General features: G+C 40.5%; 1 protein-coding gene across 5 annotated transcripts; it reads left to right on the top strand.

Annotated features, from left to right (window-relative positions):
• The first annotated feature begins 806 nt into the window (after positions 1 to 806).
• usp47 (ubiquitin specific peptidase 47) lies at positions 807 to 25,276 on the top strand. 5 transcript variants are annotated; one of them, XM_047806559.1, is made up of 29 exons: positions 807 to 1,130; positions 5,052 to 5,111; positions 6,611 to 6,805; positions 8,278 to 8,391; positions 10,405 to 10,558; positions 10,732 to 10,828; positions 10,915 to 11,060; positions 12,005 to 12,084; positions 12,495 to 12,644; positions 13,431 to 13,526; positions 13,628 to 13,780; positions 13,920 to 14,078; positions 14,239 to 14,370; positions 14,640 to 14,716; positions 15,063 to 15,118; positions 15,298 to 15,410; positions 15,496 to 15,600; positions 15,777 to 15,984; positions 16,144 to 16,259; positions 16,467 to 16,586; positions 16,710 to 17,412; positions 17,964 to 18,139; positions 18,237 to 18,317; positions 18,426 to 18,541; positions 20,820 to 20,938; positions 21,777 to 21,907; positions 22,019 to 22,066; positions 23,240 to 23,370; positions 23,752 to 25,276. In XM_047806559.1, exons 1-29 carry the CDS (start codon positions 1,086 to 1,088, stop codon positions 23,924 to 23,926), a joined length of 4,056 nt encoding a protein of 1,351 aa, XP_047662515.1. In that variant the 5' UTR covers positions 807 to 1,085; the 3' UTR covers positions 23,927 to 25,276. The 5 variants fall into 5 exon arrangements, with proteins under 5 accessions (XP_047662515.1, XP_047662512.1, XP_027008907.2 ...); XM_047806556.1 differs by having other exon boundaries at positions 5,049 to 5,111; XM_027153106.2 differs by lacking the exon at positions 5,052 to 5,111 and having other exon boundaries at positions 808 to 1,130.
• The last annotated feature ends 1,300 nt before the right edge of the window (positions 25,277 to 26,576 follow it).

Here is a 26,576-nt window from a genome sequence, read left to right as displayed (position 1 = left end):
ACTTTTGTGCTTACAAGAGTAAATATTTATTATGTACACAGCAGACACCTGATATTTTATTGTGATGAGATGGCCTGAAAAATAATGTGGGCAAATATATGATGTATTAGGAATACAACACAAGGTAGCAGTCTATTTATATGAGGCAGCTTAAAGGTGAATTGTTTTCCTAGAACAGCACATCCTGATGTATACTATACCATAGCAATTTTCCGGCGCTTACATTTTTAGTAATCAATGACATATCTTGCTTTTTCTAGGTACTTTTAAAGATGATGAGTTACTCAAGTAATCACTTACATTATAGCACCATCACAAGCCTCTCTCTTGCCAGGCTTTTTTTTTTATTTTTTTATTAATAAGTTAAAACAACAAACAACACCAAAAATAAAAAGCTCAGCTTGTCATATTAACAAGAAACCATACAGTGCAAAGTCCTGAAACTGGAGACTCCTTCCATAAATGTAAATAAACATCTCTGTACAGAAAGTTTCTCCATATTACTGAGTCTACATTTTTATCTATGAAGTAACAAAACTTTTTTTTTCTTAGATTAGTAGTCAATGTGAGTTATTTGTTACTATGGACACAATAATGTTTTAGAAGAGTGCATTAATGTGTAAAAATCTGATGTTTGTGATTCTGCTCACATATAAATGTATCAGCATCTTCAGACTACATCCGAATACACAAATCAATAAAAACAAATGACGCTATCAAACCGGATTAATTGGATCCCCCCTCCTCCCCCTCACTCACGCTTCATTAAGGTCGTGACGTCGACGATCATCACCGACGTCATCACATCAAAATAGTTCGTGTTTAGGAAGTGACGCAGGGATTGAGCTCAAATCTCGCGCACACTGAAGGACGGCCATATTTATTATTATTATTTTTTCAACGCTCATTGATTTGCTGTAAAACAGAAAGGAAACATGTCCTCGATAACAAGTTTGTAAAAGCGGACAGTTTGGCGTCGACATTCGGCTGGATTCTGGCCACGAGTGCGAATGATGTACATCCAAACGGAGAGTCGCTGTTGACATCAGAGCCCTGGGGTTGATGTGCGTTTAACAGACGCCCGAATGGAAATGGTGCCCAGCGAGGAAAACCAGCTCGTACCAAAAGAGGTGAGAGAAAATCAGTCAGAGACACAGAAAAGAACGACATAAAGACTGAGAGTCAGGGCACACGGCTTGTTCACACTGACGTGACGGGAATTGAACTTGAAATCGGTTTGTTTTTCCTTGACACTACTGCAGATTTGCTTGCTAAACACAAATGACGCGTTGTTACGCATCTGCGCTAACTCAGCCTATATACGCATCGCTGTTAGCATAGCAAGTGTACGGTAACGTTAGCTAGCGTTAGCTTCTGCGTCTTAGTTCTTATTAGCGACAAATAATCACACAATCACACGTCCAATGTATAACGTTCCGTTGTTATTTTAGGAACGGGTCAAATGACGAAATAGACTGTGCCGAATTAGAGTGTTTATGTTGTTAGCTAGCTAGCGTGCTAGCTAACGACCGTTTGCTCTCTTGTATTTTAAAAGCTTTATAAAAACGGATACAAATACAAACGTACGTTAACAGTAAGCTGGTTATTAACCACCGTGATATAAGCAAGGAGTTAATTAACGTGTTAAGTGACTAGTTTGCGAAGTCGCACCGCGTTTAAAGCTACAAGGCTAACTAACAAGCTAGCGAGAAAGCTAAGAGGAAAGCTAGTTAGCTAGCTGGCTACCCTTCGTCTTGTGTACATGTTCGTGTTTAATAGCAGGTAAAAATATCAGCTGCACTAACAATTATGATTAACATTTTTTTTGCTTTCTATAACTGAGTCGCATAATCAAATATATGACTAGTTTGTGTGGTTGAACTTGACACGCTGATGTTAGCCAAGTCAAGTAAGATATTTACTGGAAGGTAGGTAGATAATTGAAAGGCGAGACTTGAGCGAATATGGATTTCTTAAAAGGACTGTCTTGTTGTGGGTTTTATTTCTCCTGGTCCTAATCTGATCAATCACCCTGAAGAAATCATTCTTTTTTTCATTGAGTTTGAATATTTTGTTCACGCGACTTTGTAAATAAAATCGTACTCAAATTTCCCATGACGTCTCAGAGTCCATGATGGTCCATAACAAAACTTCACCTGATTCATTTTCCAGTCTTCATCTGATAAGTTTCTGAGTTTGTACCAACTTGTAGGTTCAGATTCTTGTTCTTGGTTTACACAAATACGAATGGAACACAACATGAATGGTGTTCTGCTGTTGTAGTAAACGTAAATCACCATGTTGGACAATTTGAGATACTTTTCTGTTCACCATGGTTGTAAGAGTGGATATTTTAATCACTAAAACCTTCCTGTGAGCTTAAACTGGTCTCATCTGACCCGTCCAATCAACAGGGGCTTTCCATAAACCGATCTACTATACTTATTGGCTAAAATTCCAGGAGATGAACAATTTCTGGAGAAATAAGATTTGCTTCATGGAGTGTTTTGATACTGAATAATAAACATAAATTTTTTTGTCCCATTTGATGTAGTAAAATTTTAACAACTTCTCAATTAGTGTTACTTTTCAGATAGAATAATAGATCATTCTTTCAAGGCAGAAACGACCAGCGTTGTGGGATCAGAGGACCTTTGGATAGGATTGTTATCCCGCTCATTATAATAAGCCGACTTATTCCTCTTTCTAATAAGAGAGTAACTGGTATCCCTCTAAAATATCGACAGACAAGTGAAGCATCACCACGTCTACTTTACAATGTATGATTTTCATCTATGATTTCCTGATGGAGACAGTCACACATCGTAAACAAATTCTTTGTTCCTAAGTGGATATTGGTGGTCCTAAAAGACAAAGTCTGCCTGATCCATTTCAAGGTTCTATTTGAGATGCTTTTCTGCTCAGCATGGTGGTAATGAATGGTTATTTGTGCTGCTTCTTTAGTCATCTAAGTGGAACGGAATAGGATGAAACTCACAGGACAACCGCAAACACTGATACAAATACAAAAAAAGATATAGTAGTCGAATTTCAGCTTCCTGTATATTTAGTATATAAAGCTACTATTAAGGCACTATTTCTAGTCAAACGCTCGCCACTGTTGATTCAATGGTTGTACCGAGAGCTACTCATGCTAATTGGTGACATGAAAAGCACTCGTTTTCTTCACTGAACATGAGGAATGTTATTACAGACTGCATGTCTGTTAAAATATCTGCCTGGATTTGATAAGGATCATTTCCTCTGGTGTGACAAGCAACACTCTTGGACCATTGAAACTGCACAGTCTAAAACCGGCTTAAGTTAGCTTTACATTTCCTGGAATGGCGTGATTTATATACTTCCTCATGCATTAGATTAGAGTAAAACCTCTTGGCAGCCAGCAGCTTAAATCTGCAGGTGTAAGGTTTCTGTAAACCATGTTTGATAATTCACCAGGTTAAATAAGAGTTTTTTTTTTTAGTTCATTAAGTGTAAGATTTCAGTCGATTTGTCTGTAGCTTTCTGAGTGACTGTTTCAAAATCGGGCTATACTCAAAGGCTGTAGTCAATAGAGACTTGCATCCAGCTCCAGGGCTGCTGTGTACCCTTGTAAGAGGAGAAAATCGATCGTTTCTCTAGATTATGACCTTGTACTTGTGACAGCAAACAGTTCATTTAAACGTCTTGGAGAAAGAAATCAACCCATGTTTGGTCCCACAAAAGTCCCCAAAATGGTCCGTTAATCAAATCTTGAATGCAAGAGGATTTCTACCAATTGACCTTCTTGAATTGGAAACACCTAAAGCACATTTAGCAGAAGCTTCTTACTGTAACTTTACTTGGCCTCACACTTTCACACCCTTCCTGTTTAAGGAGTGCAAAGGAAACATGCACCCAACCCTAGCCTATCTCTTTAAATTCGTATTTAGTTATTGAGAGCGACTAAAATGTACACTTCGGGTTATGAGCAGGTTGCAAGAAGCCTGTGTGCTCATTTTGTGGGCGTCTGAAATAAGCACCACCTGTTAGTGGCATTGTAGTAGTTTTTCAGGGGGATAGTGCTGAGCAGTGAGTCAGCATTGTGGATGTGCATTATTTAACTGATTAATACAATCCCAAGCTTTACTCAATGGTAGAAGGTGAGGCAGTTATTCGGAGAGATGCTGCATGCCCGATTTATTTATTTATTTATTTATTTATTTATTTATTTATTTATTTATTTTTGTGCAGTGCTGTGGAAGCCAAAACCAGCTTTGGAAAATCTCTTGAATCGACTGGTTATTTATGATTTTGAAGCTGATCATTCAAGCTTTACATTAGTTGCTCTTTTTAGTCATGCATTTACACCTACTCAGGAACATGAGTAGGTTAGGAATGATTTTCATACAGTAGGTTGTGTATACTTTCCTGTGATCACTTTTTTTACTTATAAATCTGTGTATCCAGCTTGATGAGAAGCCCATTGTGGGTGATATGTTATTTATTTATTTAAATGAATTTTGAAACACCATTTTTCACAGTGAATTTTATCTTTTACCTGATCAGAGAGTAAATGTATTAAGAAATCTTATTGTGCTATTACAATTTTTACTGTTACCGTTTTTCCCGATTATTTTCAAAGGGATTAGGGAAAATGCCAACCAGGATGCTAACCCTGTGGGTCTGTGTGCTTTCGGCTGCATGCCGGCATGTTTCTTCTGTGGCCCACACTGTTTATTAAAGCTTTGACGACCTAAATCCGACCTTATTGATGCAGTATTATCTCCACTACATTCTCAGTTTTCTCTTGTTGGTTGGAAGGAAATAGCAGGTACTTGTAGCAGGTCCCAGGGAACATCCAGTCTGGCAGGTTCTAAGATACGTCATATCTCTGCAATATCATCAGTGTTCTCTAATACCTCTTATTATAGCACTGCATGTGACTCAAAAGTTACTGTCTAGGTGTCGCTCTTATTTTTGTGCATTTCGTACACACCAGTGCACTTCTGTCTCTTGTTCCATTTGTGTTTTTTCACAGTTTTTTGTTTTCCCTTGTACTTTGCTAGCAGGGTATGTTTTGGAGTTGCAGGCAGAGTATTTTGGAGGAGATGATGAAGAGATTCTCGCAGGTAGCTCTAGCATGAGCACTTCTGGGTGTCTTTTAACAGCATGGTTTTTGTGTGCGTGTCTGTGAAAAAAAATAAAAGTTATGATGAGGCCTAACCCTATAACCCACAGTTTTTGAATTCAGCTTTTAAAGCTCATGGTTTACTTTATAGATAAACAAATAAATGGGCTGGTTTGTTAAGCCACTGCTGAGTCAGCAGGAGCTGTAGTGTAACTCAGATAATCAGAGAGAATTAAGACTTTTTTTTTCTCAGACGGACGGTGAAGACTTTACGGACAGACAGAAAAAGAATGAAGACTTCCCCCTCAGACAGCGTGAAGAATTTTTCTCCTCAGACAGAAGCTTACCGTCAGTTACTAAATACTGATACTGGAGACTCCTTCCTAAAATGTTTTAATAAATTAGATTACATATGCGGCATCTCTCGTATCCCCCATCTTTCTCCAGAGCTGCTGTTTTAGTTATATAGAAACAGAAACCTTATTTTAAAAGATGCTGATGCATGCCTGCATACTGCAGTTCTCCTCAGTGTAGACAGTGAGTGCTTAAAAGTTATTTCTGCTGCGACTTGTTTTCCACAACCTTTTGTAAACATCGTCCTTTCCCCCCCATCCTCCCTCCCAGACAGTCGGGTCTACGTGCGTCATTCTTGGAAAGCCCGGCATTTCGCTTGTAGTAACATGAGCAAACTGGCAGAGAAGAGCAGTCTGGGGAGGCATTGTGTGAGACAAAGGAAGCTCTGGCCTTGTAAACAGATTTGATCCTTAGTCTTGTCATCGGCCAGCTATTACACCGTTTAGCACATATTCAGTAAACTAACTTGCTCTCTAACTATAAGCTGTCTATAACCTGTGCTTACTCTGCGGATTAATGTAAACAGGTCATATCTACACAGAGTTGTGTAATCAGGGTTGTTCCACTTTCACCTGCGGGGCATTGAACACTCGGCCTATGGCTAAATCCAGGCAAATTGCTCAGTGGCACCGTTCCATAATGACTAGTATCGCCATGTGTGCTAGCAGCATGCTCGTTAATGAGAACAGAATAATTCTGTTCAGGTAACCGTGTAGAAGAAGGCCACATTTTTGTTTGTTTTTACACACATAGAAATAATAATAGCAAAAAGATGGTGCATTTTGAATTTTAACACACATTCCTCGAATACGAATAAAATTACTACAAGATTCCGTCTGTGTGCAGCAACTGCATGTGCACAGTTTACAGCACCCTGCGCTTGTTCTTGTTGGATGAGCCTTGTTGATTTCCATGTCAGCCACACTCATGCAGATACTCGAGAGCTTGAGTCTTTCTCAGATTTTTTTAAAAAGCCCTTAACGTTTTAATGTACACAACTTATGCTACTTGGAATGACGTCTGCTGCACAGCCAGAAGCTGTTCCAGTAGTATCCGTGTTACCAAGCACAGCTCCACATGCTTTGAAGCAGCTGTGCATGAAAGCAGAGTTGAAATATATACGCATGCGTGTTCTGTCTGTCGCAGAACGAGAACGCTGCTGAGGAACCCCGAGTGTTGTGTATTGTTCGGGACACCACCAACCCTAAGACAGTCAACGAGAGACTGACACTCAACCTCCCAGCTTCCACTACCCTCTCCAAGTTCTTCGAAGACGTCGCTCACAAAGCCGGCTACGTGAATGGCACCTTTGAGCTGGCATGGGCCAACGTGGTGGCTTTGGTGAGCGTCTCCTCCCCTCTTCTTTCTTTTTTTTTCCATCTGTAAACGAATCTCTTGCTCATCATGAATTAATGATTAGTCATGTGTCGATAACTGGGTATAATAATGTAATATTTAGCACTGGGTGACCTGAGTGGGCAGCACATATCCTTCAAAATTCCTTAAGATTACGGTCATGTTGTTTTGGGTAATAGTATTTTGGCCAGTGACTTGATAGCCTTAGTGTTCTACAGATGGGTAGGGATGCTAATCCTGCGGCAGAGCCTGAGCACAGGTGCCAGGCTTGGCGTCGGATCTCTGAGTAGGTCACTGGATTAAACTCTATATTTGTGCCAACGGCACCTTTAAATAGCTGTGTAATGCAGCATCCAAAGTTTACGCAAACATGCGGCGACATGGTACAGCTGTCCTCCATTTGGCTTCATGAAAAATAAAAATTAATACACATTTATTTTATGTTTCTTTCTCTCTAATGCAACTAGACTCTTAGTGCAGGATCTGGCAGAGCCCATATAAGCTAATCCCTGCACAAAGAGGTCTGTGAACCCTGGATCAATGAATATGAAATATTTGCAGGTAAAATAGTCGTGAAGCTGTTAAGAGATGCAGAATGATCCAGTTACGTTAAAATCCTTGATGTAGCGATAACCAGGCAACACCAGAAATATTAGCACCCTTGAAGAGAATGGACACAACCTGTCCTGTCTTGAATGCAGTCATGAATATACTGTATGCATTATGAGTCACATCAAGCGTGCTGAACAATACAGTCATTATCTGATGGCAGTTATCATATTATTCAACTATGCATGTAAACGGCATTTGACGTGATCCTAAATCAGACTTAATGTTTGCTTCAATTGTTTTCTTCTAGATCTACATAGAAAAGTGTATCGCAATATTAGTAAGGTTATACTGGTTTAATGGTTATACAATATAGTAAAAAAAAATTCTGCTGCATTCTGGACTTAAAACCAAATACTGTATTTAAATAAATAGCTTTTTTTTTTGCTCTGTTGTATAAATAGTATTGTAGAACTTCAACTGGAAACCATGTATTATTTATAAAAAAAAAAAAATGTAAGCGCACACAAAGGACATTTTATGTTGCTCTCGCACAGAATATTGCCAAGGATGCCATGTGTTTATCTGGTGTGTTAAACTTGTTGTTGTCTGGGTTTAAAATTGTAAAATGGTCTCATCTGGTCTATTTTAAGACTAATATTTGTTAAACGCTTTACCTGAATGCCTGAAGTGCAGTTAATTGTGACATCAGATCAATGTGCATGTAAACACACATTGACGTTTCTTTGCTGCATTAAAACACCGTCTTGCTTCATATCCATCCTCTTGGTACCTCTGTACATTTTAGATCAAACTACATCCTTCTTTCATGCCTGCCTGCCTGCCTGCCTCTCTTATTTGTTTGTTTGTTTGTTTGTTTGTTTATGTACATGTCTCCATCTCCACAGGCTCCTCTGGACCAAGCCAGTGAGATGTCTCTGGTGGAGTCTGGGTTTGAGCTAGGAAAGAGGAACTTCCTGCAGCTCACAGACAAGGATGGCGAGCAGCCTCAGATAGCTTCTGTGAGTGGTCAGCTGGGCAGAGCTCGAAATGTGCAGTTATCAGTGTGTAATCAGCATGCTTCATTGGTGCCTGGGTCAACAAGTGGGTTATCTCCTCCAACAGCTGTTTCCTTATTGGCAAACGCTAACAGCCCTTCAGCATTTCAGCCCTCTGTCTGACAATGTGGAAAGACAAAGCAGCCATTTCTCTGAGCAGCACGCATCAGGGATGATTGCAATACAAAATGGGAAGTTGCTTATGTCATGGTGGGTGTTCTTATCCCAGACCTATGTTTCACAGCTGCTGTACAATAGCAGACCGTAGATTTTGACCCCAGCTTCCTTTGCTATCCTTGTCACAGATAACACTAATACAATGGTGAACAATGCTGAGAAATCGAATGTACTCGACTCAAAAGGGGTCACTGTGGTAATGTAATCCCCAAATTGTGTCATGCCGGTTATAAGCTGGACTAGCCTATTAGTGCGTTCTGGAGAGATTCTGTGCAGCTGTAATCTAAGTCTTAATGATGACGTTGACTTCATGGAGTCTGTCTTTGGCTAATGTTTAGGCTATGAGCTGTGCTTAAATCACACACAGACTCACCAAGGCTTGAATAGCATATTTTTTTTCATGCTTGATACACCATGCACTGCATTGTTCTGAATTTAGTGTAGTTTTGACACTGTTTGCAGTGCTCTCTTAAGATCCCACCATGACATCTTTGACTTGCCCATCCCAAAATCTATATATACTGTATATACACATATATATTTTTTGTCATTAAGATGTCGATTATGTCAGTTTTCGAGGTCTAGGGAGTTCAGAACAAGCCCCATTAATCGCCACCACACCCCTAATGCTTGACAGTTTGTGTAAAGTGTTCCTAGTAATACTCTAGTTTTGCCTTGTTATTTTTGGAGAGTATGGACTTTCCTCCTAGCCATGCTTCCGCTTTTCTGACTATACAGTCATAATGTGCATATAGAGACATCATCGGTTTTCCTTTGTCTTCGAGCGTTAAACTGTCTGAACTTGGACTGCATTTGCTGGTACACCAACTCTGGGACCACTGGCAACTGTCTTAAAGATTCTCCATTTGTAAACAGTTCTTCTCAACGTAGAATGGTTAATTTTAAACTCGTAGCGAGCTACCAATGGGTCTGCTTTTATACAGTATAGGCAGTCACACATATTAATGATTGATTAACTAATCATGTGCATTTCATTAGTGAAACCTGACTAACAACGGTAATGACCTATTTATTTATTTTTAATCTATTCGTCTGAGGTTTTGTTTCTTCACAGAACTTTTGCGAAGACAACAGCACTATTTATGTAGGCTTTGATGAATAAAGTCATAGAACTGAAGAAGGGTGCACTTTTCTTTTCCCAGGGCTATAAGAGTTGATACAAGGCTCTTTATTTAATATGACTGTGTACTGATCGACAGACTACATAAAATGTATGGAGTTCTTTAGGTTTAATGTGTATGGAAATGAAATCATTTTAGACACCTTTTTTGGCTAGAAAATGCAAAGATCCTTTGATGGTTCAGATTCTCACCGTGTTGTTTTTTCTCAAGCTTGTGACCTAGCATGCTAGCTGGTATTAGCACACCTTTTTATTTTATTATTTGTTTGGAATCTGAACGGTTTATACAGGCATGGTTGTTAACTTGTAATATTGAATGCATCAATTAAATGAAAATGGAAACCTAAGGCACGTATACAGGCAATGTTTATATATATATATATATATATATATATGGAAACTGTTCTGTATCAAGACCACATCATATCCAAAGAATACGCGCCCGATACCTGCCACCACATGCTGTCTGCAACGATCTATCACAATGTCTCTGGGGAACAGTGTGCTTTAACATCGGTTGAGCCAAAGCCTTACTTTAAATACAGTCAGCAGAATGCTGCAGAATAATTAGCTGTAAGAATATTTCTTTAGCATTAAGGCTATAAAATATATTTGAAAGCAAACTTCTCTCCCTCACATTGTGTGATTTATGCGTACAGGATGAGTCCGGAACAGCAGACAGCAGCGGGCTGGACGACAGTTCTCAGGACCGCTTCATCGGACCCCTGTCCCGTGAAGGTACAGTAGGATGTAGCAGTGACTACAGCAGCCCAAGTTACTCCTACTCCTCCATACTCAACAAGTCTGAAACAGGTACCATCTTGTAGATGTATATTTATTTTTAGTTTGAATGTTTATTGACTGTGAAACTGGTACCCGTGGAAGTGGTATACAGGCTAGGGGAAAAAAGTGAAACTGTAGGCATGCCATTTAACTGACTGCACTCCGATTCTAACTCTGATAGAAACTGTGTTCTTTCCATGTAGGATATGTGGGTTTGGTCAATCAGGCCATGACTTGCTATCTGAACAGTTTACTCCAGACCCTGTTCATGACGCCAGAGTTTAGAAATGCTCTCTACAAGTAAGTGCAAACCATGTCCTCATCTCCTACAAGACCATAGGGACACAGCTAATGGGGATAAATTCGACGTATTATTTCCCTTTCAGTTGGGAGTTCGAGGAGTCTGAGGAAGATCCGGTCATCAGTATCCCCTTCCAGCTGCAAAGGCTGTTTGTGCTGCTGCAGACCAGCAAGAAACGAGCCATAGAGACCACGGACGTGACTCGGAGCTTCGGCTGGGACAGCAGTGAAGGTGAGCTCCTCTCAGTCTGCTCTCTACAGTACTTTCACCCAAGGAACTGGCTTGCATTTTCTAACAACCCTGTAGATCTACACCGCCTGGCAGAAGTTTTTACACCCTGTATTTTAGCATTTAATTATTTAGGTAATTATTTATTTTTTGCAATATTCATCATACATACACTGTTTCTAAAGTTATATATTTATTTTACCCAGTATGTAATTTTAACAAAACCTTCCTGTTGTAGTTAGTAAGTTTAACGTAGTGTTTTTATTAGATTCTTAACCTTGCTATTTTTAGTGTATAATTTGTTTTACTGCTTAATAAATTTGGAGGATTTAATTTTCTGTCTAATGCGACAAGATCTAAAACCCACAAACCTGTTCTTTTACTTCCCAGAAAAAAAAACAACAAAACAGTAAATGGCAGGTAAAATTGTGTATGAGGAACTGATAAAATGTTAGACCATGTGCAGCAATTTGAATAATTTCTTTATGGATTTATGGCACATGGCATCACACACACACACACACACACACACACACACACACGCACACTGAAAATGAATGTGTGCCTGTCAGACTAGTGTGAAAGAAGGGTTAGCATTAATACCAGCACTGCCTATGAATTTTTAATCTATAGGCTAAATAATCCAATATAGGCTTTAATCTAATATAACACGTGTTAAAATCGAAACGTGAGCAGTTAATGAGTTTCAAAAAAATTTTAAGTTTCCTAATGTAACTGCTTTTATGTATGAATAATTTATTTTTTTATTGCCATGCGATATAAACAGCATGCGATAAATAGCATGCGATAAAACAAACTTCAGGGGGTTTAACATTTTGCCTGCCATTGTAGCAAATGTATTATATCTAAAGTGTTTAGATCATTTGTGTGTGTGTGTGTGTGTGTGTGTGTGTGTGTGTGTGCGCGCTCATTTGTATGTTGTGTAGCCTGGCAACAGCACGACGTCCAGGAACTTTGCCGGGTCATGTTCGACGCTTTAGAACAGAAGTGGAAACAAACGGAGCAGGTACGTGCTACAGCTCTCGGACGTTTATCTGATATTCCTCTAATCCACCAGGGGCTAAACAAAGGAGCCAGTGTAACAGAAAAGTCTCAGGGTTAGTACTTTGTGATTTGGAAGTTGTTCGTTTAAACACGGTCTCATGTGATCCGTGCTGTGTTTGGAAGACACGTCAAACTCAGTCACAGGGCTTTCATTCATTTATTTATTTATTTATTTATTACTCGTGGATGGAGAGTGAATGTTTATCACTCGGGTTATATTTGGATTAAGATGTTTTTCTTGAATTAATGTAGTAAAATTGGCTAACCAGTACTTAAAAATAACCCCAAAGCATTATGTGCCGTTTACGCCTTGTTTAATTATATTGCTGATTTGGAGTGCTGATGTACTGAATAACTGTTCTGACTCCTCAGGCTGATCTCATAAATCAGCTGTACCAGGGCAAACTGAAGGACTATGTGCGCTGCCTGGAGTGTGGCAATGAAAGCTGGAGAATCGACACCTACTTGGACATCCCTTTGGTCATCAGGCCTTTCGGAGCCAGTCAGGCGTTTGGCAGTGTGGTATGTCTCTGTCTTCATGTTCAACCTATCAGTTCTACCATACATGTTCTCTCTCGCTCTCGTTCTCTCTCGCTCTCTCTCGTTCTCGCTCGCTCTCGTTCTCTCTCTCGTTCGCTCGCTCTCGTTCTCGCTCTCGTTCTCTCTCTCGTTCGCTCGCTCTCGTTCTCTCTCTCGTTCGCTCGCTCTCGTTCTCTCTCTCGTTCGCTCGCTCTCGTTCTCTCTCTCGTTCGCTCGCTCTCGTTCTCTCTCTCGTTCGCTCGCTCTCGTTCTCTCTCTCGCTCGCTCGCTCTCGTTCTCTCTCTCGTTCGCTCGCTCTCGTTCTCTCTCTCGTTCGCTCGCTCTCGTTCTCTCTCTCGTTCGCTCGCTCTCGTTCGCTCGCTCTCGTTCTCGCTCTCGCTCGCTCGCTCGCTCTCGTTCGCTCGTTCGCTCGTTCGTTCTCGCTCTCGTTCGCTCGCTCGCTCTCGTTCTCGCTCTCGTTCGCTCGCTCGCTCTCGTTCTCGCTCTCGTTCGCTCGCTCGCTCTCGTTCTCGCTCTCGTTGGCTCGCTCGCTCTGTTTCGCTTCGTTTCGCTAGCTCGCATCTGTTCTCGCTCTCGTTCGCTCGCTCTCGTTCTCGCTCTCGTTCGCTCGCTCTCGTTCTCCCTCTCGTTCGCTCGCTCTCGTTCTCCCTCTCGTTCGCTCGCTCTCGTTCTCCCTCTCTGTCTCTCTCATTTTAAATCCTTTTTAGACAGCCATAGAAAGCCTGCACGTTTATTAACTCTGTCTCTGCGATCTGATGTATGTAACAGGAAGAAGCACTGCAGGCCTTCATCCAGCCTGAGACTTTGGACGGTCCCAACCAGTACTTCTGCGAGCGCTGCAAGAAGAAATGCGATGCACGCAAGGTGAGCCGGAGCAGAGCAGATTATTGCAGTGTGTTGTCCTCATCTGTGTGTCTCTACTGCATTCTTATTGTATTGTTGCCTCTCTGTGTCTTATTCTTCAGGGTTTGCGGTTTCTGCACTTTCCCTACCTGCTGACGTTGCAGCTGAAACGTTTTGACTTCGACTACACCACTATGCACAGAATCAAGCTCAACGACCGCATGACCTTCCCTGAGGAACTTGACATGAGCCCCTTTATTGACCTCGAGGACGAGGTAAAAACCAATCTCCATGGTTAAACACTGGTTTAAAGGGTTCATGTTAAGTTATTCTCTTTGTGTCTGCTTGTCATTTCTGGTTGTAATTTATAATGAACTTGTTCCCTCTTTGCTTTACCACATGTGCAAATTACAGAAATCCCCTCAGACAGAGAGCTGCACTGACAGCGGGGCAGAGAACGAGGGCAGTTGCCACAGCGACCAGATGAGCAACGACTTCTCCACGGATGACGGTGTGGACGAGGGCATCTGCCTGGACAGTACAAGCACCACTGAGAGGGCACTTAAGCCAAAGGTACCTCCATTCTTAACCCCGACCTGCTGCATAATAGATAATCTATTCATGTTGTTCTGAACAATAAACCCATATATATATATAAACCCCATATAAAACTGATAAAAGGCATTTCATCTGTTTATTAATGCAATAAATGCACACTTTCATCCTTTTGCAGAGTTCACTGACCTATGAACTTTTCTCTGTAATGGTGCATTCTGGGAGTGCTGCTGGTGGACACTACTATGCCTGCATCAAGTCTTTCAGCGATGGTCAGTGGTACAGCTTCAATGACCAGCACGTCAGCAAGGTTCTTCAGCTTTCATATTTTCCTTCTTCTTTTTTTTCAGTAGTGTGTGTGTGTGTGTGTGTGTGTGTGTGTGTGTGTGTGTGTGTGTGTGTGTGTGTGTGTGTGTGTGTGTGTGTATATATATATATATATATATATATATATATAATGTGTGTGTGTATGTATATATGTGTATGTATATGTATTTATATTTTAAATTGTTAAATATATTCCAATTTTGCTTTATTTATTTGTTTGTTTGTTTATTTGTTTATTTTTTTTTGCTGTAGATCACGCAGGATGACATCAGGAAGACACATGGTGGTTCCTCAGGGAGCAGAGGCTATTACTCCAGTGCCTTTGCCAGGTAAATGGCACCACACACACACACACACACACACACACATCTGCCTCTGGCTGCTGTTTTGACGGTGGGGCTTCAAAAGAGGAAAAAAAGCCCATGCATACACTGTTCTGGCCATAAAACAGACATAAACACCACAAAATTCAGCCATTAAACAACTAAATGACGTCTTTTTGAGATGAATACCACAGACTCTCTATGTAAGCCTGAACAAAGCCCCATTTAATACAGCCCCGTTATCATGCACTTGTGGTTTTTAAGATGCCATAGACTTGACCAAATGACATTCTTATATCACTGGTGTTTCTGTCTGGTAATAATCCCCTACTTGTATTTTGTATTCTAACAGCTCCACAAACGCATACATGCTCATATATAGACTGAAAGATCCCTCAAGGAATGCAAGTAAGAGAAGTTAAATATCTACATGTATAAAGCTCTTGTCCTTATCGAATCTAATGGTTGTGAAGCATTCTATCTTTTCTTTCTTTATGCATTTAAAGCTCAGTAGTTCGTGCAATGAATTTTATGTTGCTGAATTATTTTGCTGGTTTGGAAATAAAAAAGCTAAACACTGCGTGCAGAGTACCTCGACGTGGAAGACTTCCCAGAGCACATAAAGCGTCTCGTTCAGAGGGAACGAGAGTCAGAGGAACAGGAGAAGAGACAAAGGGAGATTGAGCGCAATACTTGCAAGGTACCGCATGTACCTTTTTATATTTTAATACACGTCAGTTTCTCGATCTGAATGCTCATGCTTGTAGTTTCGTTCGTTTGTTTAGATCAAGCTCTTCTGCATGCATCCTGTCAAGATGGTCATGATGGAGAACAAGCTGGAGGTTCACAAGGACAAAACACTCCGAGAGGCCACAGAAATAGCATATAAGGTAAGCCTAGGCTGCACTAGTAAGTGACGCTGTTATGCATAATGACCGTAAGTGTGTCTTACATATGACCCAGGTGTAGCATTCATTCTGAACATGGCACTTCGACTACCATGCTTCACTGCATATTATAATACACTGTGTGTACACAATCATTTTTTTTTATTTTGTCCTGCTAGCTGATGGAGCTCGAGGGTGTAGTTCCTTTTGACTGTTGTCGCTTGGTGAAGTATGACGAATTTCATGAATATCTGGAGCGCTCATACGAGGGGGAGGAGGACATGCCCATGGGGCTGCTCCTTGGTGGGGTGAAATCCTCCTACATGTTCGATTTGCTACTAGAGACCCGGCGACCCGACCATGTGTTCCAGCCTTATAAACCTGGAGGTACCGTCAATCACTAACTAGATATCTGAAGATCATTTCTGAGATGATCAGAATTTATCTTTAAATAAAACGCGTTAAATGGTCTAGGATTTATGTAAAGTGCACACATTTATGATTTTTGTATATGTATACAAGTCATCTATGGTTTTTACTCTTCAGAAGTGATGGTGAAGGTCCATGTGGTGGATCTGAAGAGTGAGACCATCACTGCTCCTGTCAGCGTCCGGGCATACCTGAACCAAACCATTACAGAGTTTAAGCAACTCATTGCACAAGTATGTTTTCTCTCTCTGTCTGCAGACACTCGTACCACAAGCACTACGATCAGTTAATTTGATCATGCCAACGATGCATGAAAGTCAAAATCTAGTCCTGGATTATCTTCTAGTAGCCAGTGCTGATAAATTTGAGTTTTAGAGATAAAAAAAATAAATAAATCTCACCAAACAGCCACATTTACTCATGTTCATTCCTCTGTTCAGGCCACTGGGCTGTTCGCAGAAACCATGCGCGTTGTCCTGGAGCGCTGCTATAATGACCTCCGGCTACTGTATGTGCCCAACAAGACACTGAAAGCTGAGGGTTTCTTCAGGAGTAACAAGGTTTCATTTTCTAAACACCAAAGGGAACATTACAAACTATTTATCACAAGTTCCTTGTTAGCATTTGGCAAATTGTCGCATCGAACCGTGGCTTTAGTCTCTAATGGATTTCTCTTTCTTTAGGTTTTTGTGGAGAGCTCGGACTCCGAGGACCACCAGGCCGCCTTCACAGAATCACTCCTGTGGAAACTTCTGGACCGTCATGGCAACACAATCAGACTGTTTGTTTCGCTCCCTGAGCAGTCACCAGGCTCCGTGGCCCACAGAACTAGTTGCCCCAAAGTGAGCGTTGACTCTGAGGACTCGTTTGGGGGGGCTAAAAGCAGCGGCCAGTGCGTAGAGGCCATACTGGAGGAGAGCACAGAGAAGTTAAAGAACCTTTCCTTTCAACAGCAGCAGAAGCAAACCTCCAGCACCAGCGAGAGCCAGAAGAGTTCAGACCACAGCGATTTTGAGCACCTCGATTTCCCACAGCCTGAAAACCAGCTGGCTTCGGAGGAACGCTCCGACTCGGATGCTAACAACGATCGCAGCACCAGCTCCGTGGACTCAGACATCCTGAGCTCAAGTCACAGCAGTGACACTTTGTGCAACGCCGATGGCGCACCTCTGCCTCTGGCTAACGGCCTCGACTCACACAGCATCACCAGCAGCCGCCGCTCCAAAGCCCACGAGGGCAAGAAGGAGACGTGGGACACAGCCGAGGAAGACTCTGGCACTGATAGCGAATACGACGAGAATGGCAAGAGTAAAACTCAGACACATCACCTGTACTTCAGAGCTGAATCGTATTCTCAGGAAGAAGCTGCCGGACATGGAGCGAACAGTAAGGAATACTGCTCATGGCTGTGTATTGTTGTATGGGGAAAGTTGCACAACATCTTTAAATGGGTAAAACGGTTAGCCATTCGTTGATTATACTATACTGTCTCCAGTAAGGGAATGACAAAAAAAAACATTGTTCATAGTCAAAGACGCCATCGCATTTGGATGCAAAATGACGGCAAGGATTTTATCTTGTAGGTGTTTAATACTAAATAAATGAACTGACATGGTTAAAAAAAAAGTCTGATCAAAACTATACTAAGTTAACTTTACAAAAATAAATACATTTCCTCGTTACCTTAGATGTATAGAATTGTTAAATCCTGTCGGTCGAGGACTTGATTAATTTTCTAGATTAATATGCTTGTAATATCTGTATAATGAATTTTCCATTATCTATGTTTTTCTGGAAGAAAGCTCAGTTGTCAGTCTTTCAGTTCAGGGATCTGTAATGCCATATACCATGCAGCACTAATATTTACTTATTTTAACTAGATTGTCAGAAAGTAATGAGCTCACCTTTTGTGTTTGCTATTTTCTCCATGTTTTTAGGTTTACTTGTTCATGTTGATAAAAGGATCACACTGGCAGCATTCAAGCAGAACCTTGAGCCATTTGTTGGAGTAGCTTCTACCCAGTTCAAGGTCTTCCGAGTCTACGCCAACAACCAAGAGTTTGAGAGCGTACGACTCAACGAGACCCTTTCTTCTTTCTCGGATGACAACAAGGTTTGCCGTTTTTGTCTATTAACCCATTATAACGGCTTGCATTTTAATGGCATATATTTTAATGTTATTATTATTATTATTTTTTTTAAATCTGTAGATCACCATTCGGTTAGGACGAGCCCTAAAGAAAGGGGAATACAGGGTAAAGGTGTATCAGCTGTTAGTCAACGAATCAGAGGTACGCCACTATTAGCATCTTCAAACAATGTATTTGTTCCCAAGGTGAAGCTGTTTAGATAAGAGTGGTGAGAAACATAGTTAATAAGAGTGTAATCTTTCTCTCTAGCCTTGTAGATTCCTGTTGGATACCGTGTTTGCTAAGGGCATGACCGTGAGGCAGTCCAAAGAGGTGTTGCTGCCCCAGCTCCAAGAACAGTGCAAACTGGAGCTTAGCATAGACAGGTGAGCACCTGAATGCGTCAGATCCGTCTGTCAGATCTAATGTATGTACGCAGGATTTTTTCCATGGGCAGCAAAACCATACAGGAAATTGGTGTTTGGTTACGATGAGGCGAGCGCACATGATGTAATCAGTGATTCATGTCTATGAATGTGTCTGCATAAGAGTTATTTTATTTTTGCTGTCGGGTGACGGGTCTGCCCGGACCCGTTAAATTCTAATATTATCATATTAAGCATCTCCTTATTATAATCTAATATTATAAGATTATATAAGCTCTTTAAATTTAATAAAAAGATTAATCTTTCGTTCATGCGCAGTTAATCTAGTTATTACGACAGGAGCGTCATCAAAAGCCAAGCCAAAAACAGATTGTTTTTGTTCCATACTCCAGAGCAGAAGGTGGCAGTAATGCACCTAATTATGCTGGCAGGACAATTAAGATTCAAACTGCTGGCAGGACAGTTACATGTCCATTTCTCTCAGTAGGAACGGAAGATGGAAAGGGAGTAAGGAGAGGTGGAAAGGAGAGAGGAAAAAGGGAGTTGCTCAAAGCTCCGCACTTTTCTTTTATTCAGTAAATTCTGCCCTGTTCTATTTGACTTGAAATGTTCTTTTGCCTAAGGTTCCAAGGTTATTGATGTAGTTAATGTTTAAAAAAGGGGCAGCTCAAAAGTCTTTTGTTTAATTTTGTCCTTAAAGATTAAAAGCACTTTTATTTTATTCAAAAGATTCTGAATGTTTTACATTACTTGAAATATAAGCCCTAAGTTCAGGCTGCTCAAAGCCGTGTTTGCACTTTTTATTTATTTTATTCAGAAGAAATTCAGTGTCTGTCTGTTGCTTGACATGTAGTAAAGACAACTACAGGATTGTTTTCCATTCAAGTGCCATACAAGTTCAGACTTTGAAAACACTTGCAATTTAACAATAAATTATATAGAAATGTACGTGCGTTACTGATTTTATTAACATCAGTGACGATATAAGATTCGGACCTTTGCTGGGAAAAAATTTTAGTAACTGGACCTCTTTGAATTTTAACTGAATACCCCTGGTCTAGTCAGTTATTTGGTATATTAAAGCATTTAAGAGTTGGAAAGAAAGCACAGAAACACCAAAAGGCCCAGGAGACTGCAGAAAACAACTGTGAGGGATGACCGAAGAAATAATTCCCTTGCAAAACCTGGTGAAACCCTTTCACACCAATTAGCCAGATAAAGAACATCCTTCAGGCAGGTAGGGGTATCTGTGTCCAAATCAGTCATCACAAAGAAGACCAGAGATCAGAAATACAGAGCGCTTACCACAAAATATAAATCATTGCTAAAGCCTCAAAAACATAAAAAAAAATAAAATACTTGAATGATGGAAAGGGGAAAAATATATGAAAAAGTAACATGAACAATTCATAATCTGAAGCTGACCACCTCATTTGATGGTTTGGGTAATACTGTATATGTCTGCCATTTTAACTGCATTGTGTTGATGTTACTGTCGGGAAAGGATGAATTCTGCAGTGTACAGGGCTGTTGTATATGCTGAGATTCTACCAAATGCTTTTAAATCAAGGGAAGGTGTTTTAAAGTGCAGCCCATGACCCAAAGAGTACTTTCAAAAGTGACCCAAGGATGGAATAAATGGGTATTTTATTTATAGCAAAGATTTTAAGTCTTCTGTAATTGCCAGGTCAGTCCCCGGACCTGAATCCAACTGAGCACGCAATGTACTAGCTGACGGCAAGACGTAATTACTGTAGGAATTTAAATGTCCTTAAATTAAAGCTAATATATTCACCTTCAGCTCAAATAATACAGAATTATATTTCAATATCAGTATACTGTTATATAGCAGACATCAAAAATAATAACTGTAAATGTTCATTGTGGATTTGACTCTAATTTTTGGGAGTCGTACCCAGAACTGAATGAGATGTGGTCCACTGGAGTAAATAACTTGATAGGGTGAAAATATAAAAAAAAATAAAACCCATTTGTATCAGACAGCAGTGTGAGAACTGCCTGATCATCCACAGTGACACCGTAGCAACTCCAAGGTCATATAATAGTCACACCGTAATCTTTTGAGATAATATACAGTAATAAGAGAATTTGCCATGGATCTTGTGAAACTCAAAGGTTATTAATTTCAAACTCCGTGCCCAGTCCTGCTGCTTGTACCAGCAGCTGACCTTTTTAGAGGTCTGACTCACAGGTATCATGTGGCAATGGAGCTGAAACCCTCACAGAATCTAAATTGTCTTGTTTGGTACTCGTGTAGGTTTCGACTCAGGAAGAAGACATGGAAAAACCCAGGCACGGTGTTTCTCGAGTATCACGTGTACGAGGAGGACATAAATATCTCCAGTAATTTGGAAGTCTTCCTTGAAGTTCTTGACGGTAAAGATTTTTTTTTATCTCTAACAAATGACAATTGCAGATTATATTAGTGAGACAATGGCTGGAACCTTCTTACTGTTTCTTGATGCATATGCCTAGGTTTTAATGTATATAGTTCTGATGGATATTATGTTTAGAAATAACGAATGAAAGCTTGTTTGAATGGCATCATGATTTTGGCAAAGTCTTCAACAAATCTAGTTATTTCTGCAACAACAGAGAATTAAGCACACCTAGATAGTGATCAGCTAGTTACAGCTACAAACCAGTCCTGTGGTGGTGTGAAAATGGCTCATCTCATGTTCTCGTCTTAGTATAATGTCACTCCTCTAAACCAGTTATTTCTGAGACGGCGTCCTTTATTTCGGTTGTCGTGTAGGTGAGACTCCTTCAGCTGCTCCTTTTTGTTTAAAAAAAAACAACAAATGTGATGGTTGAACATATGACGCCTGTTGCCTAATTTATGCAGAGCAGAAATGCACTAATAATAGTCATTGAAGCTTTGGCACCAGGCTGCTTTTGGCACCGACTCCTGCGCATGGAAATCTTTCTAATTACACTTTGACTAGGAAGCCATTGCATGATTGCCCAAGTGGAGCCTAGTGCCAAAATAATGGAACATAAGTTTACAACCAAATGTAAAGCAGTTACGTCTTGTGTATTTTATGCAAGAAAACTTAGAAATCACTCATAAATCTTTCTTCCTGAACTTTAAAAAAAAAAAAGTGTTATGGCTTGACACTAGCTATGAAATCATTCAACTCTATGTATGTAAATGAAACATTTATAGGTTGTACAGATCTATCATCAAAATGTCCTCCTTTGTAATGTGTCGCAGAACCGGAGCGGATGAAGTCCATGTCTCAGTTGGCCGTGCTGACACGGCGCTGGTGTCCGGCTCAGATGAAGCTGGAGCCCTTCCGGGAGGTGGTGCTAGAGAGCAGCAGTGTAGATGAACTCAAGGAAAAGGTAATATCCTCTTTTTTCTTTTTCTTTTTTCAGCTCCCAGTTCTAAAGTTAGCATTGCTGCTGATTAGTGAACGAAGGTGTTCTTTTCTCACCATGTTTGTTTCCCTGCAGCTCAATGAAATAAGTCAGATTCCTCTCGAGAGCTTGGAGTTCGCAAAGGTATGACTGCTTGGTTATTTACATTTACAGCATTTTTGAGATGCCCTTATCCAGTGCAACGTAAAAAAGTGCTTTTAAGTCTCTTTCATTGAATACATTAACTCTGGTTCACTATGTAACCGACTTGATACCATGAGCCTAAAACACTGTTCAAACACTTCAAGTATTTCATGAAGAAGTAGGTCTTCAACTGTCGTTTGAAAATAGCAAGTGACCCAGCTCCCTGGACCCCCAGGGGAAGGGAAGTCCACTCCACCACCTCGGTTTCCAACAGAAAAGTCTTACGAAAAGATTACGGCGACTTTTACCTTCTGTAAAAAGGTCCGGAAAAATTACCTCAGGTAATACTAATCCCGTCCGAAAAGACCCGCTGTAAATATGTACGGTAAAATTCGTCATTTCCTGTTTAAAAGCACGTTTTTCAAGCATGGAGGCGCCATGTTGTCTGTTTGTGCACACGATAACAGGAAGCAACGTCATAAGCACATGACGACAAGGAGGTTACTGTGGTGCGTAAAGCGAGTTACCCCTCCCACTTCTGCTAGTTTTACTGAGATGTCTTGTCCCGTGTGAATTGGCCAATTAATATTACAGACGTACTGAGGTAAAATTGCATTACTCCACGTCCCCACGTAGAACTAATCCCGTCCGACTAGTGCTTAAGTCAGAGATCTCAAACGCAGGGTGGGTTTTTTTTTTTTTTAAGGTATTCACCATTTTGGCATATACATGAGCTCATAGCTAGGATGGAGCTTATATGGAGATGTGCATCATATTGTTTTGTTTTTTTAAACCATAGATTGTTTTTTACATTCAAATAAATAGCTTTCAAATTGATGTGAAACCTCACCAACTTTAGGGTTGGGTAGGTGGGGTTGGATTACACGTGAATAAATGTAAAAACTGTTTGAAAACATTATTAAATAATACACCAATTCAGTGTTCGTTTACTAGTGGCTTTGTTTACTAGTGGCTTTATTAGAGACAGACAGATGGCACTAATTAAAATCGTTAAAGTTTTCTATCCGGTCGTCTTTAAACATTTGAAATCAGATCAGAGATGATAACTGAATTCAATTTATACTTGTATAGGTTGAACAAGGCTAGGACCAGACTCAACTTTCACGTGTTTTGTAGTGGTCGGTTAACCGTGTGTCCGTCTTCCACCTGTAGGGACGAGGAACATTTCCTTGTGACATATCTGTGTTGGAGATCCATCAGGATCTGGACTGGAACCCAAAAGTTTCCACACTTAACGTCTGGCCGCTCTACATCTGTGACGATGGTGCAGTGGTGTTTTACAGGTAACACCACACAGGACAGGATAGAAAGACAACACTAAATCTTTTTGGCTCTTTAAATCTTTGCTGTAAAAGGACTGTGGAGCATGAAGTCATCTGGTTGTATTTTTAATAATATAAACCATAAGCTTCATGTGTCTTGATCTCAAAAGCAACCACTTAATTGAATTCTGGATATTGAGAAACACACAATAGGGGGGGGGAGGATTTAAGATCGCGAATGATCACGTAATTTTAGGGTTGACGATTTTTTCCATAATATATTTAGAAAAATGTTTTGCAGAGTATTGTAGTGTTGTATGTTTGCATGTGTGTGTTTTTATTAAGTTGAATTTTTTTAGTTGAATTTTGAATTATCGCCTAAAGACTGTCTGTATCCTGTAGGGACAGGACTGAGGAGCCCATGGAACTCTCAGAAGAAGAGCGCAATGAACTGATGAAGAAAGAGAGCAGTCGGCTGCTGAAGACGGGCCACCGGGTCAGTTATTCTCCCCGCAAGGAAAAAGCTCTCAAGATCTACCTAGACGGAGGGCCTTCGAAAGACCCGGGCCTAGACTGAGAGTGGCCCCCTTACACTCTGATCACTTTTTTGTTTAAAAATAGCTGGCCTGCCCGCTGCAGTGTAGCGTTGCCTCACCAGGGGCCCTTGATGGCGTTGAAGCCCACGTTCAATCCAACGTCACCGGTGCCGGACAGCCAGCGCTGTCTTCTCCGAGCCCTGCGGGGGTCTTGTGTACCAGGCTCAGAACTTCTACTGTGCACTATAGTTTCTCATAAAATTTAAAGGGAAGTGCAAAGCCTGTTTCAGCTGAAGGGACTTCCAATATCACTCAGATAAATCAGTCATCACCGAAATGGATGCACTTGTGGAATAGAGAGGACTGTTTGTATCTCTTTCTCTGGCTGTATCAAATCTATCACCCCCTCAATTATTGTTCATTATTCACTCATACTTTGAGTAGTGCTCTCGTCCACCACCTTACATTCACGTTTCCATGTTCCTGGTTTTGCTCGATTGAGATACATGACAAAGCCCCTCATCTTCAACATGACCGTAATCAACCTCTGTGTAGTTTTGAGATCCTTCACTAACTTCAGGTGTATTCTAATGGTTCTCAGAATTCTGGGTCTTGTTTGATTGATTAATGAATTAAAAGCTTCTCTCCTGGATGACGAGGCTCCGTCCTGGCCTTTTCCCAAGAGCACGTCTGGGTGTGACTGTGGCTGATGCTCTTTGCATCCGTGCTGACTGCTGACCCTTTGCAGAGGGAACCCCGCCTCTTGATCTCTTACAACTCCTCCCACTTCTTCCTCTGGGGTACTCGCACTGGTACATTTTTATTTAGTCTATCTTTATGACTAGGGTAATACAAATCAAATGAAGCTTTATATTTCCTGATTAACCTTTCCTCCTACATACTCCTTGTAAATTATTTTCACCCCAGACTTGATGATGATTATGACGATGATGCTAGGTCTTGTGAGTAACTGGCACACATTTTAATTTTCTTGCTCTGTAACCCAATTTTCGTTTTTTGTCCTGTTTTTATTTCTGCACAACATGAACGGAGCCTGTGCTAAGTGTGTGCATTCTCTGCGTGATGCTTCTTGCTGCTGTTTTTGCATAGCCAGAGAGCAAAAAACTCTAAAGCAGGGCTGCCAGGTGAAACTCGCTAGTTTCTTACCAGGTTTAGTAGGTGTGTTAGAACAGGAAAACTACCAGAATTTGTTGTGGTTAGGTGGAGTTTGGTGACCCTGCTTTAGAGCCACACTGGAGGAGCAGCGCTCTGGCTCGCAGCATCACTCGACTAAGCCGGACCACCGTGGGTCCCCTGGGCTCCTAATTCTGCCACAAGCTGTTCACTGTAGACTTGCCAATATGGAAATAAATAAAAAAAAAATCACTTTCTGTATGTGCTCATCATTTCAGGAGATCAGTTGCTTACATATCCTTAAAAAGCATTCAATACACGGACAGAAAATGAATCTCTTCTATACTTGAAGTACTTTACATCCGTTTCCCATAAAGTGGCCTTAACACACAACCTACCACACAATAGCTCCGCAAATTGCACTTGTTCTACCTTCATTTTTGCCTAACAGCAGAATCTGAGATAAATATAAATTTCCTCTCAAAACCATGCTGTCGGTGATCATTAAAAATGACTCCATGACCTGTATATCATGTATATTTAGTATGAATATTAGCACATCAGAGGGACAGCTCAGGTTGGCTATTTTGGGGACAATCAGAGAGACTTGGACATGTACAGAGGAGGGAGATGGTTATATTTGTAGAAGGTTGATGGAGCTGAGCTGCCAGGTAAGAGGTCAAGTGGAAGGCCAAAGAGAAGATATATGGATGTGTTTTAAGAGGAAATAAAGTTAATTTTGCAAGAGTAAGAGGATACCGAGGAGAGAGTTCGGTGGAAACAGATGATTCGCTGTGGTGACCCCTTAAAGCTTAAAGTAGATGATTCAGTATGCATACTGAAGGTTGTGTGTTGGTGAGATATAAAAACAAGCTACAGCTAGTCCCAGAGTTATGAAGGAGAAAATGTCCAACCATGAGGTAGTATTTGGCTAACACAATCTAATAGAAAGTTTGTTCAGTAAATAATCCTAGCTGCTATAAAAACTTTAACAATGTTGGTAACCTTAAAATGAAATTGCTACATTATGTGAAGTTTCGTATTGTATTGTACACGCAAACATTCTGTCTGACCTTTGCATGCTTGAACGAGGTTCGGTTGTTGATGGCCACATAAAGTTGGTTGACGACGATGAGGATAGCGATGATAAAGGAGCAAAAAAACCAAAAAAATGCACTCTTGATCGCTAGCGAGACTGAGGCAGGTCACAGAGGAAGCTTGACCTACTGTATCGTACCACAAACGCTGCCACGATTGCCTACCGCGTGAAGTTTTCTTTTTATATTTTTACAATTAGATCAAGTAAACACTTTTACAATTATTTTTAATTGTATGTATTTTATTTTTACAATTAAATACAAGTAAATCGTAATTCAGAGAGTATCTGTATACACAGATCTATACTGTAATACATGTGTGAACAAACGTCCAATTAATAAGTTACTTTATTATTGATGTACACATCGATACAAAAAGTTTATTTATTTATTTTTTTAAAAACTTACCAAAATTAACCTTTTGATTTTTTTAAAAATTGTATTTAGTTATGTATGTTAA

The sequence above is a fragment of the Tachysurus fulvidraco genome, chromosome 2 (assembly GCF_022655615.1).
Source record: "Tachysurus fulvidraco isolate hzauxx_2018 chromosome 2, HZAU_PFXX_2.0, whole genome shotgun sequence".
Classification (NCBI taxonomy): Eukaryota; Metazoa; Chordata; class Actinopteri; order Siluriformes; family Bagridae; genus Tachysurus; species Tachysurus fulvidraco.
The sequence above is the reverse complement of the archived record's forward strand: the minus strand, read 5'-3'. Positions and strand labels throughout refer to the sequence as shown.

Excerpts from the sequence above, each read along its gene's own strand:
- usp47 (XM_047806556.1), top strand. The coding sequence starts at position 1,086 with ATGGAAATGGTGCCCAGCGAGGAAAACCAGCTCGTACCAAAAGAG. Across the intron at positions 5,112-6,610 it reads TGATGAAGAGATTCTCGCAG|AACGAGAACGCTGCTGAGGA; the intron begins GTAGCTCTAGCA and ends TGTCTGTCGCAG. Across the intron at positions 11,061-12,004 it reads CGGCTGGGACAGCAGTGAAG|CCTGGCAACAGCACGACGTC; the intron begins GTGAGCTCCTCT and ends TATGTTGTGTAG.